Source organism: Pimephales promelas, chromosome 9 (genome assembly GCF_988280905.1).
Source record: "Pimephales promelas chromosome 9, fPimPro1.hap1.1, whole genome shotgun sequence".
In the NCBI taxonomy this organism is placed as follows: Eukaryota; Metazoa; Chordata; class Actinopteri; order Cypriniformes; family Leuciscidae; genus Pimephales; species Pimephales promelas.
The window spans coordinates 29599073-29615048 of NC_142777.1; the positions used below are offsets into that span (position 1 = coordinate 29599073).

At 35.3% G+C, this 15976-nt stretch overlaps 2 protein-coding genes across 2 annotated transcripts; one reads left to right on the forward strand and one right to left on the reverse strand.

Moving 5' to 3' along the window:
• The first annotated feature begins 2226 nt into the window (after nt 1–2226).
• On the forward strand, nt 2227–4153 carry map1lc3cl (microtubule-associated protein 1 light chain 3 gamma, like). The gene is made up of 4 exons (XM_039648796.2): nt 2227–2442; nt 2735–2790; nt 2881–2987; nt 3235–4153. The coding sequence occupies exons 1-4, from the start codon at nt 2385–2387 to the stop codon at nt 3392–3394; spliced, it is 381 nt and encodes a 126-aa protein (XP_039504730.1). The 5' UTR covers nt 2227–2384; the 3' UTR covers nt 3395–4153.
• A 1844-nt stretch (nt 4154–5997) lies between these two features.
• ehd1a (EH domain containing 1a) lies at nt 5998–14655 on the reverse strand. Its single transcript, XM_039648795.2, has 5 exons — nt 13878–14655; nt 11550–11647; nt 8144–8556; nt 7321–7485; nt 5998–7225 (listed from the first exon to the last, which is right to left on the reverse strand). The coding sequence occupies exons 1-5, from the start codon at nt 14273–14275 to the stop codon at nt 6698–6700; spliced, it is 1602 nt and encodes a 533-aa protein (XP_039504729.2). The 5' UTR covers nt 14276–14655; the 3' UTR covers nt 5998–6697.
• Between the last annotated feature and the right edge of the window lie 1321 nt (nt 14656–15976).

The window sequence follows — 15976 nt, forward strand, 5'->3', positions numbered from 1 at the left end:
TATTTTTCACCTGTTTTCAACCTGCTTTGAAATTTTAAGGTATAGATTTAAGGCAACCCATCTGAACCAGTGAGATGTGTTTTGTTTAACAAAAGAAATTCTGTGTTGTTTCATGTCAGGCACATAATATTGTACACTGTTTCTTTTGTATCTCCCTGACCTCATTGAGAAAGGGGGCATGGAGAGGATGGGCCTTAGGGTAACTAGAAAAGAAAAAGTGGCTTTTGCTCCAAACTCTGAGGCGCTTGGACTCCGTTTCACTATGCAGCCTGTAACCATACTAACCTCATTGTGTTTGGGGTTCAGTCATCTCACTCAAAAAACAAAAACAACAAAAAACAAAACAAAACAAGAGATAGTTCATCTAAAAATAGAAATTCTGTCATCATTTACTCACTCTCATGTCATTCCAAAACATTCCTCTCCGGAACATAATTATACAGGCTGTTTTTATTGTGTTTATTGTTTTTTTTTGTTTTTTTATCAATAAATGTTTTTATTTATGTTAGTTGTTTTAGATTTGTGTGAAAATAAATCATAAAAGTGGTAAAAATCTTACAAATCTACCCCACACGTGAAGTAAAAGTTCATCAGCATGGGGCAAAAGGCACATTGATAAAAATACTCTCTAACATGTTTTCAAAAATGTCTAAGTTAATAAGTTCAAACCAATCACTTTAGCAAAGTTTACTATTTTCGGTTTATTTAAATAATTAATTTTTGTTCAGTAAATATACTGTCATTAAAATGTTAATTTTAAAAATACATTAAAAAAATTAAAAAAAGGAAAGTATCTGAAAGCATTGAATGAGGTCCCATAATACTTTAACAAAGCTTTCCAATAGTAACAAATAAATATGATATTTTATCATATTATATATAATTAATATCATATTTTTAATAATGATAGTTTCATTATAAATTTGGTGATTATCTTTAAGGTGGAAACACCAAACTTGATATATTTACCATCTGAATCTAACCATGTCATGTCAACAAATGGAAAAGTCAACCAGCTGTTTTTGTGCTATAGTGCTTAAACAGACCGTCAAATGCAAAATTTAAAACCTATTGACCTCCATTGTGGCCATATATGTAACCCCTCAGGTCCTACTCACCCCACTCTGTGTTCGGGCCTCAAACCGGGGTCGCCGGTGTGGGAGGTGGGCGCGCTAACAGGGACGCTAAAGACCACTGTAGTGTCAGTTGCTAGTGCGCCTCTTGAGATCAGGGGAGTGAGGTTCATCAGCACAGTTTACACTCACCGTCCTAAACCTCATTCCCATCTGGGTCACACTACCAATGTAATCCCTCAGGTTCTACTCACCCCATTCTGTGAAGGCCTCGAACCCTGGTCACTAGCGTGGAAGGTGGGTGCACTAACCGCAGTCTCTAGCATCAGTCGCCAGTGTGCCTCTTGAGATTGTGAGCTTTACTTGCACAGCTCTCGCTCTGTTACACACACACACACACACACACACACACATATATATATATATAGCCTACAAACAATGGAGATCAATTGGCTTCAATTTTATTTATTTTTTAGTTTCCACCATTATACCATTCATTAGTTCCACACCTTCAAAATATCTTTTGTGTTCTGCAGAAGAAAGTCATTCAGTTTTGGAATGACACGAGGTTGAGTAAATGACAGAATTTAAATTTTTGGGTGAACTGCCTATCCCTTTACATCACACATATGCTATATTAAATGTATTCAATATGAACTGCAATAGTTGATGGCCAAAACAATTTATAAATATCTAAATAAAATTACATTGTATTTTATGCAGGCTATAGGCTTATGTTTAAAAATAAAGACATAAAATAACAGACTGCAATTCTGTTAAATCTTTTTCAATACTAATAATAGCCTATATTAAAAACGAGGCATACAAGGTCTACGTGTTTGTCCCGTTACTCCAGTTCAGTGAACTCTCAACAGTCACACGTACATCAACACATCTGTTGTTCATGTTCACTGTGGTGGTGTTACACAAACGCTGATGCCGTAATTATTAATTGAGCTATCAAGGCACAAAAAAGCGGGCCTGAACTTCAAATAGCCGGTGTCTATGAATGTTGCGTTGCGTTCATTATTAAACCAGCGCGAGGACAGGAGAGGCTGTGAAGAGGTTTTGAAGAGCTTATGTAACGGCTAATATCATCACAAGGTCTTTAAATACACAAGCACTTCTCATCTTTTCACACTTCAGACTGTCCTCCCCCTACCCCCCTACACACATGTATAAAGCCCGAGCGCCGCGAACTGAAAGTAGGCATTCGAGACAATCTTCATCCGAGGGCACTTCGTCAGCCCGGGCACAGCCTCCTCCTACCACACCATCGTACACGTCTCCATTCTCGTCAATCCAGTCAGAATGCCTCCCTACGAGAAATCCATGGAAATTATGCCTTTCAAGCAAAGGAAGTGCCTTGGTAGGTCATGAATTGACAACAACATTCAACTTTTTAGATTTTACTAACTCCTACGTCGCTTGTTTTACATTGTTGGGAATGTTAATTTCATGTTTTCTAACTTTATATCTTTTTAGCTAAAGATAATTTTCCACAACGCAAACAATTGCTATTTAGGCCTTTCTCATATTATTTTCTTATTTATTCTTATTGTTTTATATTTATCTTAAGGAAAGCTATTTTCAATGATTAGAAAATAATAATAATAATAATAATAATAATAATAATAATAATAATTGTTCTTCCAATGTAGAAACAAGAAAAGATGAAGTCTGCACAATTCGGTCTAAGTTCCCCAACAAATTACCGGTGAGGTGCCTTTTTGATTATGGAATGTTTAAACAACAATAAAACAGCGTCTATTTTTAACATTATAAATGTGTATGTTTTGTATTTTAGGTAATTGTGGAGCGATACCTTCGGGAGACAAAGCTTCCCCTACTGGACAAAACCAAATTTCTCGTCCCATATGAGTTGGCATTAGGGCAGTTCCTCAGTCTACTCAGGTGTGTAAACTCTCTCAAAAATAAAAGTACATGCAGTTTTGGACTTGTCATCTGACTGTTTATGCAGCAGAGAATGAGTCAATGCATGTTTTCTTAAGTCAGTATTGAATACATGTTGTGTGAACAGTGAATCATGAATGTTTTGCCCTATTACCACGTTGTTTAGGTCTTTGGATGTCTGTTATGAAGTTTCAAGCAGAATCATTTTCTGTAATGCCAATTTTATGTTTTGCTCTTTCTCTTACAGAAGTAAGATAGCGTTAGAGGCATCTCAAGCTCTGTACCTACTGATCTCAGGCAAGAACATGTCCTGTTTGTCAACCAGCATGGGAGAAGTTTATTCACAGTTCAGAGACCCTGATGGCTTCCTATACATAACCTATGCATCCCAGGACATGTTTGGGTGAAAAGACCCTCCAAAATGACCATGTGACAGAGACTCCAGACGGATGCCTTTCTGAAATCATAACTCTTGCTGCTATAAATGAAGACTCTCACTGTGCATTACACCTAAAACAACACAGTCCACCAATCACACCTGGCCGAGAGGACTCTTCTGACCTCATTTCTCAGTAGTTTAGTTTTCTTTGAGGCTAATGTCGAAGTAAAATCCGTAATTTTGAAAGAGATTACAACTGAGCCGTGTTATGTGAAGAGTGATGGCACTTGCACTACTCTTCAAGCTGCTCAGTTATTAGGCTCTGATTTCTGAAAGAACACAAAAAAGGATGTCCTGTTCCTCAAAGGATCTGAGATGTCCTGTTACAATGAGACTGGGTTTGTTTCTCCCCGTGCTCTTTCTGTGACTGCACGTCTGTGTTTCTAATACAAACACAGAGGAGACGGATAAATAAACAACTATTTGAGCACCTACTCTGGATGAAAATGAGTGCAAACAACACAGTCGCTATGTACTCAGCTTCAACTGCGGTTTATTCTCAATAAATCACTTTAGTTCTTGAATGTCTGATTTTATTTGATTTAATGGATTCTGTTAAAGTGGTTTATTCTGTTTAACATTTTACTAAGATTAACATATCTAGTGACATGTACCATCAAAAAAGAGGAACCTACTTTGCTTATTTGTCATTTGGTTATTTCTGCAGTTTCAAATAAAGAATGTGGCAAGGGAGTGACTTATAAACATGTACACAGCAGTGAAGCAATTCTATGCTAAACATTTGAGTCAGTGCTTTATAGTTTCACACCACTTCTAAAGATGCATCGCCTTCTTACACGTGGCTGTTATTAACCAGCATCTCTAATAGAAGGGTTTAGGTTACTGTGTCAGTAAGAAGTCACATGGGGAGGTGTTAAGCAGGTCAGGTCTATCACTCTGTATAGCTATATAAACAATTTAAAAGACTGCTAATTGCTTATTAGTTTCCCTCAAAATGCAACTAACTATCATTATCTAGCAAAGTGGTTTAATTTAAGATTAAGTGCAGCAAATATAGGGTGAGTTGATGGAGGTAATTTTAAAACTTTCACATCTGCATTCTTACTGTCACTTAGGATATTACTGGGAACTTTAGCACCTTCCTGTCAAGTGTGTACTGAGAGCAGAATGCATTAACCGAGAAATGACAATTAAAAAGTTCAAACGGTGCTAAATTGAGGTCTCTACTGGACAGAATGCACATATCATTGCCAAAACAAAGTACCGGTAGTTGCACTATTGTTCAAAAGTTTGTTTTTGAAAGAAGTCTCTTAGGTCACCAAATGTTTTCAACACCAAATCATTCAACATAGTTAAAACAGTTTTTTATTTGACAATAATACTTTTCAATCTAGTTTTAGAACTGGCCATAGCACCATTACTGTTACTTCGGTGGTGATAAACAACCTCATTGGTGCCCTAAACAGAAAACAGCACTGCGCTGCCTTATTATATGTGGATTTATCCAAGGCGTTTGATTCAGTGGATCATGAATTGCTGCTGAACAAACTTAGCAGTGCATGTTTTGAACATGGGACAGTGAAATGGTTTAGAAATTATTTGGCAGCTCGGATTCAGTGTGTTCATGTAGAGATCAAAAATCTGATTTTCTTAACATATCTAAAGTAAAGGGGTCCCCCAGGGGTCCATTTCGGGACCTGTTTCTATTTATATAAATGATCTGGGTAAGGACATTCAAGCAAACAAACACATATGATGACGATACTAATTTATACACTTGCTCCATCCATAACACAGGCAGAGCAAGGGCTTCAAACTGCATTTCAGTCATTGCAAAGTGCTTTTGTGAGCTTAAAATACGTTTTTAAATTCACAGAAAACAGTTTATGGGTTTTTTTTCCAAGTACTTGATAATTTTAGCATTTTTACATCATATGGTAAAAATTTGAATGAGTATCTTACAAATACTTGGGCATTTGGATGGATTTAGACAGTGCTAATGAAGGTTTGTGATTGTTTTTGTTGAGAGGATACTATATATATATATATATATATATATATACTGTATATATATATATATATATATATATATATATATATATATATATATATATATATATATATATACACACTTTTACTTTTTAGCAGTATATCAAAGATAAGATCTTTAGATGAATCTAAAAGATGCATCTTGAATACTGTAAACAAATATTTTAGACATACTTAAAAAAAACTTCATTTGACAGCGAGGGATCACGTTACAGTAAACTAAGAAAGTAATAGATGCATGACAAGAAAAAAAAATCTGTGATCAACTCTCAATAGCTCCCAAAGAAAACAAGAAACTGTACAGTACAGCACCTCAACATGCCTCAACAAAACTACTTGATGAGCAGAGAGAAATATGACGCCGTCATTGCATTACTTCCATTCCATGAAGAACGCAGTTTTTCCACACAGATTCAAACGCTCTATTGATGCAAGTACATAGTTCCCGGTCATCTTTCACAACTATTAATGTTGGTGTTTGTTTCCAAAGATTTCACTACATATTTCACTACATATTGCAATTTGTAGTGTCTCTAAATGCAGAAAACTCTGAAGCGCATGTTAACAAATAAACTCTTTTATTGGTCAATGAAATTGCTGAATTAAAATAAAGGTGAGGGTTTCAGATCACATAATCCCAATAGAAAATAAAGATACAGCCTCAAAATTACAGATTACGTATACGGATATAGTTTAGAGATTTTAAATCAGAAAACAGTCATCAATTTTCAAATTTGAAAATAAAAAAATACAGATATAATAGCTTTAAAGAAAAAGAATAAGTTAAGGACATCTTTCAAAAAAAAAAAAAAAAACCCAGAACAGCAATTATGTTTGGATATATCATATATGGAATATTTTTCACATTTTTGTTTCTTTAAAGAACCCCCTTAACATCCTCTTTGCCTGCTGCTTTACGACCTCAATCCAATGTCCATTAAACACAACAGTACCATAGAAGTGTTGCAATCAATTTAATTTCTTAGTGGTTTCTCCATTTCTAAACCATATTAAAAATGAAGAAGAAAGAAAGTCACTCACTGGCACATAAGTTCTTCTTGGTTGGTCTCTCTCAGTCCTATCATTCTAAACCAAGCATTTTTGATTTATTACCCTTCTTGCAAATGTATGTTTAAGACAGAAATCCAGTTCCTGATGACAAGTTAGTTAACTGAATGGCCAAAGAAGATGGGCAATTTGGCTTGGGCAATTTGGAATGTAGCTGAAAGCCACTGAAATCCAATCAACTCGAGCCGGCTCTTCAATTCTGCTCGGCCCGTTTGGAAGGTGGCACTAGGTGAGCGGGCAGTTTAGCTGGAAGCTCATGCCCCTCTAGCTTTACCTTGATCAGATGATTCGCCAGCGCAAACTCTTCGTCGTCCAGGTAGCCATCTTTGTCAACGTCTGCCAGAGTCCAAATCTTTCCGAGCACTGTGTTTGGCAGCTTGGATTTCACCAACTCCTTCTTAGCCGTGGCACCGGATACCTTCCCATTAATTGGCGAGAGGGTGTAGAATATTTCGTCATAGGATGGCTTATCACGTCCCACGATCCACTCCAGCTCGTCAATGCCTTCCCCTGCACCTTCTCCATATCCGTGACCAAACGGCCCGCTCATGGTTCCCTCAAACGCACCACCCTTCACTGACTGGCTGGGCATGGCGGCCTCCTCCTTACGGACCAGCGTCATGAGCTTAGCAATGTCATTACCTAGCATGTCTTCCACTGACTCCATTAATTTTGGTTTCATGGCAGGAAATTTGGTGAAGTCATGACCAGCTAGCAACTCCTGTAAAAAAAAATTATTGTGTTATGTTTTTATTTTAAAATGAAAAGCTCTTTATGAAACTTTCATTTATTGGATAAAAATGTATAGCTTCATACCTGCATTTTCTTTAGGTTAGGAAAGTCTCCAGGTGAAATGTTGTGCTCTTTCTGAATCTTTTCATAGATTGCACCCAAGTTGGCAATAAGCTCTTTCTTTTTTGAGTCTTTGCCAAATACACTAGGCATCTCTTTCTTTAGAGAACTGATAATGTAAGCATGTACCTAGAATAAAAGTATTCAGAATTGACTCAAATTAAATACAAGTATCATTGTTGTTCAGTTTAGCACTTCTCACAAGTATTAGGTTCTTTCAGAAAATGAAAATAAGACTTGAAACTTTATCTGTGAGATCAAACTACTGTACACACTCAATGAGGATTAAAGTTGAAAAGATAAAAGTGTCCAAGTATAAGGCATTTTCGTGGATCATCCACAAAACAATATCATATATTTATTTTAAAATAGCTCTCAAAAACTTGGGATTGTTAAGATTTTGTTTTAGAAATAGATCTATTATGGTAGCCAATCCAATTTTCTAACAATAAAAAAATCAGAATTGTAAACATTAATACAATATTTAATACAATACAACTCTTTTTCTATATTTTAAAATATGAAATCATTCTAATATGCTGATTTTATCATCAATGTTGAAACCAGCTGTGCTGCTCAATATTTCATAGAAACCCTGATACCATTTTTTTCAGGACCCCTTAATGAATAGAAAATTCAAAATAACAGCATTTATTTAAAATAGAAAATTGCTGAATACAAGTAACAATTTCTTAAAAAATAATAATAATAATATATATATATATATATATATATATAAATATTGCTGATTCCCAAACTTGAACTATGGTGTGCGTGTCAGTTTTACCTTAGCGAGACGTGCTCTTTTGATCAGATCATTGAGCTTCCGTAGGGCTGCATTCCTGGGAAGACTTTGAATATCGCTGAAGAGGTCCTTCTCCTCCGCTTCAAACAGCTTCCTGTTATCTGCGATGAGAAGTGGCTGAGCCCAAAATGAGCCGATATACACTCTGACCACCTCGGGGGTGTTTATGATCTTCCCCAGTGACCACATGAGGGCACCATACACCCTCATCAGCTGCTGGGTGCTGATCTGGTCAGCTTTGTTCAGAACCACACGCATCTTGTCCTCGTGGTTTTTCAGGGCCTTGATCACATCTGAGAACTCATCAGATATGTCCAGCTTGTGGGCATCAAAGAGCAGGATGATTCGGTCCACTCGTTCGGCGAACCACTCAAGAACTGCTGCAAAGTCATACCCTGAAATTGAGATAAGATACAAAGAGGTGCATTAGATTGGGTCCTAAATCAAAGCTCTGGAAAGAGGGAGTTAACAGTGCTGCATGCAACATCTTAGAAAAGGAGGTCAGGGATAATGGATTTGATTAGCGACAACGTCATCTGATCTCAGTGAATTCAGATAATTATAAACAGCAACTATAAAGCTGTGTATTCTGAGAAAGGAGATATGCTGCCTGTGAAATCCCTGGTGTCTCTGTACGTGAATAGAAAGTCAACTATTGCCATCAAACTTTGTCATCATTTACTTTTTCTGTAGAGAACCAGTGGCGGTCCTGGCTCAGTCATAATCAAAGAAAAAGGACATTTTCAAGTAAAGAATATGCCATAGGAAGTATATTAAACAATAATTATATTAAATAAAAATGTGCCAAAGAAAAAAAAACAAAGCTATTTTTAACCTACAATGATTGTGATTTAAATGATTGTTTTTGAAATAAAACTGGGAAAGAAAAAAGAAGGAAAAAGGCATTTCAGAAAAACTACACAGAGAAAGTTGTTTTTAAATGAGGTTACAGTAAAGTGTAAAACTCTAAAGACTTGAATATAATAAAACTTTATTACATTTTTAAACAAAATCAGCAGTCAGGCTGTCAGAACTATAAAAAAGTCAATTTTAATAATAGGCGTTTTTTAATTAAATCAATTAAATGTTTATATTTATTTTCGATTCTTACATTTACTTTATTTAGTTCTAACACTTCTTATTTTAAATAAATAATATTTTTACATAATTAAATTATTATTACATTTTAAATTATTATTAAAAAATAATAATAAATGTACCAAAGTATTTTTTAACAATAATCACAATATAAAACGTTTTTTTGAAAATCTACAAGCCCCCTCACAGTTTGATAAGGCATTTTACTTCTGACCCAGGAAAACATTTACGAAATTCAGAAAAATCACATAATCAAAAAAACAAAACAAAAAAGAAATTGAAAACAGTCAGTGAGAGGTGCTTCTGGGAAACCTGCTAACATTTCAGAGAAAAATCTCACATGACCCTGTACCACAGAGGAACTTTTGGTTCCACATTTCATAAACTCTTTGCCATTTCATGACCCCATTTCCAGCAATTCCGCGTAAACACTTTCACACATGGATGAATTCCAGTTGCAGTAGTAAACGCAAACAGCAAGATGACATCATAATGGCAACCCACGGCATCACTAGAGCACAAAGGCTGTTTTAGCTGCAGTCAGACAGAAATACTCAAACAGCCTTTCATGCTTAGTCCCACACAGCCACAACTGTGGCACACTCTGTTTGTGTCTCTACTGGGACTAGTGGTGTGGAAGCGTCAGGCCAGGGTCTGTGGAAGCGCCATGACTGCTGCGTGTCTATGGTATGCTGGGGCACCTTGATCTCAGTGTCTGGTTACCGTCTCCACTGGCCCCAGAAAGGACAAAAGGGTCACATGACTCTTGAGACATATCCTGTAACAATGCTACATTTCTGTTTCTTAACAGCTGTCTCTTTGTGATGTTGCTATCTGTATCTACAATCGTACTCTGCAATAAGTTGACACATGGGCCAACTCAGCGTTTCCTTCTGATTCTTCCTGTTCACAGATGAACGAGAATGGAGCGTACATCAGTGACTGTGTGTGTGGAATATCAGGCAACTCAAAACACACATGCAAGCTACCAGTCATATGACAATAAAACACTTCTCGACCCACAAAACCTCTGTAGTGGTATAAAAAGAGGAAACTGGGAACAGTGAGTGTGGTCAGGAATATTTTTGGCACAATAGTTTTTTCCTTTTTAACATTAGGCCAGTTCGACTGCTTTTATGTGTGGAAACAAACTTGCCGACATTCTGCAGCTCTGACATCCTGTTTAATTTTTGTTACATCTTCAGCAAAAATGACTATTACTAGGGGATAAAAAGATATTCAAATACTTCCTTTATTAAAGGGATTGTTCACTTTGAAATACATTTTTGATATGTTTTTTTAGCTTACCTCAAGGGCATCCAAGATGTAAAAGTCTTTGTTTTTGAAGTAGTTTAAATTTTGATATTATTATTAGGTCAACCCTTTCTTGTCTATCAGTCATATAATGGAGGTCTATGGTCACCACCTCAAAGAGCATGCACAGAGAAGTCCAAATTAAACATGATTTAATGACTTGTATACGTAAGTACACATTGATGGCCCAAGACACGAAACGAACAGTTTGTGTGAGAAAACGAACAGTATTTACATAATTTTCACCTCTTGAAACCAGGGGTAAAAACGATATAAATACTGTTCGTTTCGTGTTTAGGCCATCAATTACATTTACGAGACATTAAATCATGTTTAATCTGGACTTCTCTGTGCATGCTCTTTGAGGTGGTGACCATAGACCTCCATTATATGACTGATAGAAACAAAAGTTTTGACCTGAAAATATCAAAATTAAAGCTGCTGCAGAACCAAACACACCTACATCTTGGATGTTAAAATTAATTTCAAAGTGAACTATTCCTTTAAGGAAATCCACTTAAAATTTCATACAATAGTGTTTAGGAAATGATGTCAGACTAGTTTTATTCACTTTTCTTCTTTCAAAAATAAACAAAAGTGAATTTACAGGAGGTCACAATAAAGTCAAACTCCAAACAAAGGCTTGAATAGGATCAATGCAAGTATTACGCAAACCATCACTGACTAATAGATCCATAAAGGAAAGTCAAAATAAACTAAAGAAGAGAGCACACGTCATATAATTATGTGAAGTGACAAAAAAGAAAGAGCAGCAAAAAAAAAAATAGGATAAAAGATCAATAATACGAATGTATAAAATAAAAACATTGATAATATTATTAGCATTATTAAATTATCGTGACATTTTGTTATACATTTTAATTTGTAACATTTTAAAATAATAAAATTTAATAGAAAATAAAAATTTAATTATTGTTGTTTTATTATTATCATTATTAAACCCAAGGCTGCTGACCTCTGCTGATCCTTTGTTTCTCCCCTGACAGGATTCCTGGAGTATCGATGATACTGATGCTCTCCAAGACCGGGTTGTTTAACTGAGCACACATGAACCTACAGGTACAGAGAGAGAGAAAGAGAGCGAGTCAAACAAGGAAAGTACAAGAGACTGTAACAGGTTTGGAAAGTTTTTCTGAAGCCAAAATATAGCACAAAATATAGCTCTTTCCCTTCTTTTTTTTAAATTTCTGAAGATACCTTTAAGAGCAAAAGTAAATGCTTAGTAAACAGATTTTATTAACATCTGGAAAGAATATCAGCCATTTTAAAACCACACAAACAGTTTACTTCCTTTTGTAACTACATAAATGTTTCAGTAAGCATGAGAACGGGACTAAAGTTGAAATCTGTAATAACACAATGAACTTTGGCTATACAAAGACACAGACTGTTACAGTGATTTACAGTCTTTTCCCTGTCCGCCTACAGCACTGCCCAGCTGCTTACCAACACGCATATGCGAATCTCTGTCACAAGGCCGATGCTTACAGCTAGAACTTGCTTAATGAAGCATAGAAACCACTAGAACAAACCGGTTATCCACAGACATCAAGGACAAGATATAGGTTCCCTTAAAAACATGTTAAAGAAAACTGTCGAAAAATAAAGAGGCCTCATGATCACATTTTATTTGACTTTTTGTTTGACTGTGCTCTTTTGTGTCATCTAATAACAAACCTTAAGTAACAATAACTTAAAAAGGACAGAACATTCACTACTAAAGCCTTTTTTTACCAAGCCAAAAAAAAAAAAAAAAAATCCTGGAAGACAGTGTAAGGTCATAAACTGGGCTGATAAATAAGCAGGTATCTCTCAGAAAGAAAGGATAGGCAATCTTCTCCCTTTTTCTTATTAGAATACTCACATATTATATATTGTGAACAGTCTACACATTAAAACTTTTCAGACATTTTTAACATTGCAATATGCACGCGAGTTTCACATTGTGAAATATTCAAAAGTCTGACAGATGGAACCAGTTTACACTGCTTATAATTTCATGATGACCACAAATAATCATGTGACCAACACCAAAAGTGGGAAGAAGGGAAATATATTCAGAATAAAATACCATTATTATTGTATTGTGGGTTTTATGGTTCTCCTTTTGGGACCAAACATTTATTTCAACTGAATTAGCCTTGAACCTTTTTCCACTAGCATATGGCAGTCCACTGGTAATCCCAGCCAGTTTCAATCCGCTTGTGTAAACTCAACACCTGACACACACCACCCAGGAATCTGTTACCGCTATTGTACAGTCAATGTGGAAATTGTTCAGACTGGCATCACACTGTGTCCTGGTTAAGGTGTTGCCTCTACTGTATGGGAGGTAGCTTAAAAAGTTAGTTTGGAAAAGGAGACGAATAGACTAACAGGTCAAGAACAAATGTCTGTGTGACAACTCACCATATGCAATGATGACTCTAACACACACAGATGGAAATGATGACAACTCTTTAGAAAGCGAATAATGACTGAATAATTGTGAGGTCATAATTAAAAAAAAACGGATAAAGTAAAGCTTCTTTTGTCCATCAATTAAGTTACTCAAAATACATTTTATTATAAAAAGACTTACATCTATATTATGATGAACATTTATAATGAACATTATGGGGGAAAAAATGTTAGGAAGGAATTATGTTTTAAAATATTAAAACGAAAAACTATTCACCACTTTTCTTTTTACCAATGTCAGTGTGGCATAACCAACAAGCAGAAAGCAATACATTGCCATGCCACGAGACAGGAAAGATTTATTAAATATATAATTATATTTGATATATTTCACATAAAAACGTATACATGTTTTTTTATGAATAACCTATCATAATTAGAAAAGACAGTTTTGTTCAGATCAAAAGAAGACTCAAATGAATGATTGTTGTAATATATGTTTATGTTTACACAAAAAAAAGGTACACCAGTACTTTTTACTTAACTCTTACATGACTTCATATTTTTTATATTTATTCAAAATATTTGTAGAAAATCTATGAATGTTTTATTTTTATTACAAGAACTAGAGACGTGATTTAAACAAGCAGATCATTTTAATTTGTAATGTGTTCAATAATGTGTGGGATTCTCAAGTCTGCATCTGCAGCATTTGTAAGTTAAGAGTGAGAGAAGTGCTACGCACTTTAGCGTATTTCCCATAGGTATTTCCTGATTCATTAGCATAGTTTACCTCCAACCACCACACCTGTCAATTCATACAGTGACACTTGAGGTATTTATCAATGGACCATCTTATGCTACATAATAAATGTTGTATTACCTATTGAGGAAAGCGTTACCAAAGGCGTTGAGTTTTCGGAAAGGCTTTTTTGGATCGACAACCAGCGCATTACCAGGTATCATGCCTTCCTGTTCACCGTGCATAACCGCTATGAAGGAATCCGTCGTCGGCTCGGGGCCTATTCTCATCCCGGGGAAATCCTGCTCCATTAAATGCCTAATGAAGGTGGTTTTCCCGGTCGAGTACTGTCCCACCAGAAGCACCATGGGCTTGTTATCAAAGTCGGCATCTTCCAAAGCCGGTGAATGGAAGTCGTGGAAATGATAGGAGTCCTCTAAAGGAAAGAGTTTGGTGCGGTAGAGGCGCTTCAGTCCCTCCGATACGTTTTGGAAAAGATCTGGGTCTTTCTTCCCTTCTCTTTTAGACCAGCTGAACATGATGGTCGTTATGCGACGATTCTAATTCTGAAGGAAAGAACTCGAATCTACGTTCGTACCAAGGCGATGTCCTGTCGAAAGTTTGACTGTCTCACCCCTCCCTTGTACAGTCAGTCACCTCTGCGTTATGACAAGCAGCACTTCCCTTTTTGGCAAACCCCTGAACTGTAATGCAACGCGTATATCTGAGGCTTGTTGCAACACTCCTCTATGGCCGTGCCTCGTTCAAAGTTGCAGTAAGTTAATTCTAATCTAATTGGATCGGATCTCTTCTGAACTTTCTGCAGGTAACGTTATCTAAACCGTGTTTTGTATGCGGAACTTATGCATACTTCATAATAAAAGCCTCGATTTCGTTAAAACAAACAATGGAATTTATTCATGCTGAGGTACCTAAAGCATTAATATGAGGGCGGATAGCATTAGATCACGCATAATAAATACTTTCTTGAAGTGAGATCGACAGTTATGGAACATAATGACCTAATTACTGTGGCTACGTGGCTCTTACGAATCCTGAATGAATCTAGTTTAAAAATATATATATATATTATTATTATGAATTTAGTTAATATGCATGTTTTCTTTTTAAGTTTTATGTTACTATTCTGTAAAAATAGTTATTCAAAAAATATATATATAAATAAAACAATATATATATATATATATATATATATATATATAAACTATATAAATATATATATATATATATATATAGTTTTTTTATTTATATATATATATTTTTGAATAATTATTTTTACAGAATAGTAACATAAAACTTGAAAAACAAAACATGCATATTAACTGAATTCATAATAATATATATATATATATATATATATATATATATATATATATATATATATATATATATATATATATATATATTTAAACAATATTCATTCAGGATTCGTAAGAGCCACGTAGCCAGAGTAATTAGGTGTGAAAATGTGTTTGCCTTCCTTTTTATTTATTTATTTATTTATTTTATTTTATTACGGTCTGTTGTCTATTTAGATAACAGTGAACCCTTGTGGACACAAGTGGCAATTACACTCTAAACATCAGCATACTTTTTCAATTTCTGTCATAGAAAGATATAGTAAAAGCAGTTCTGTACTCAGCAAAAATTATTCTGCAGCCAGTTTCAAAGCACAACCGGATGCAGTAGAATATTTCCTATTAGTAGAATAAATATTACTAGAATATTAGTAGGCTAACTGACAGAACTCACATGAATACTTTATTGTATTTTATTGTTAAATAACACATATCTATTTATTTCTAAATGTATTTTAAAAACCACGTTCTTGTATTACCAGTGATGATGACATTACCATATCACATATTTGTAAATGTATACAAATGCATTATAATTGATACATTATAATAATGTAGATGATAACTTGAATGAGCAGGATAAGGCATGGAGGGGGTAAAGGATCCACACATGCAGCACTTCCGGCTTCTGTCACATGTGACTCTCTGCAGGTAACAGCTTCTCCACTGGCACTTCAATAGTTTTCCACATGGAGTGGCTGTTACATCCAGTGAGCACCACAGCTCTTAACACGTCCAATGCTTGTCCAACGTCCAACCATTTTTTCTGTTAAAAAAGATATGATCAACAGTTAGAACACCCGTCTTGTCTACCCAACTAGAAATCGCATTATGCCATTTCGAAGATAGTCGTTTGATTTG

Excerpts from the sequence above, each read along its gene's own strand:
- map1lc3cl (XM_039648796.2), top strand. The coding sequence starts at position 2,385 with ATGCCTCCCTACGAGAAATCCATGGAAATTATGCCTTTCAAGCAAAGG. Across the intron at positions 2,443-2,734 it reads CAAGCAAAGGAAGTGCCTTG|AAACAAGAAAAGATGAAGTC; the intron begins GTAGGTCATGAA and ends CTTCCAATGTAG. Across the intron at positions 2,988-3,234 it reads CAGTTCCTCAGTCTACTCAG|AAGTAAGATAGCGTTAGAGG; the intron begins GTGTGTAAACTC and ends TTTCTCTTACAG.
- ehd1a (XM_039648795.2), bottom strand. The coding sequence starts at position 14,275 with ATGTTCAGCTGGTCTAAAAGAGAAGGGAAGAAAGACCCAGATCTTTTC. Across the intron at positions 8,557-11,549 it reads GAAACAAAGGATCAGCAGAG|GGTATGACTTTGCAGCAGTT; the intron begins GTCAGCAGCCTT and ends TCTCAATTTCAG. Across the intron at positions 7,226-7,320 it reads CTAACCTAAAGAAAATGCAG|GAGTTGCTAGCTGGTCATGA; the intron begins GTATGAAGCTAT and ends TTTTTTTTACAG.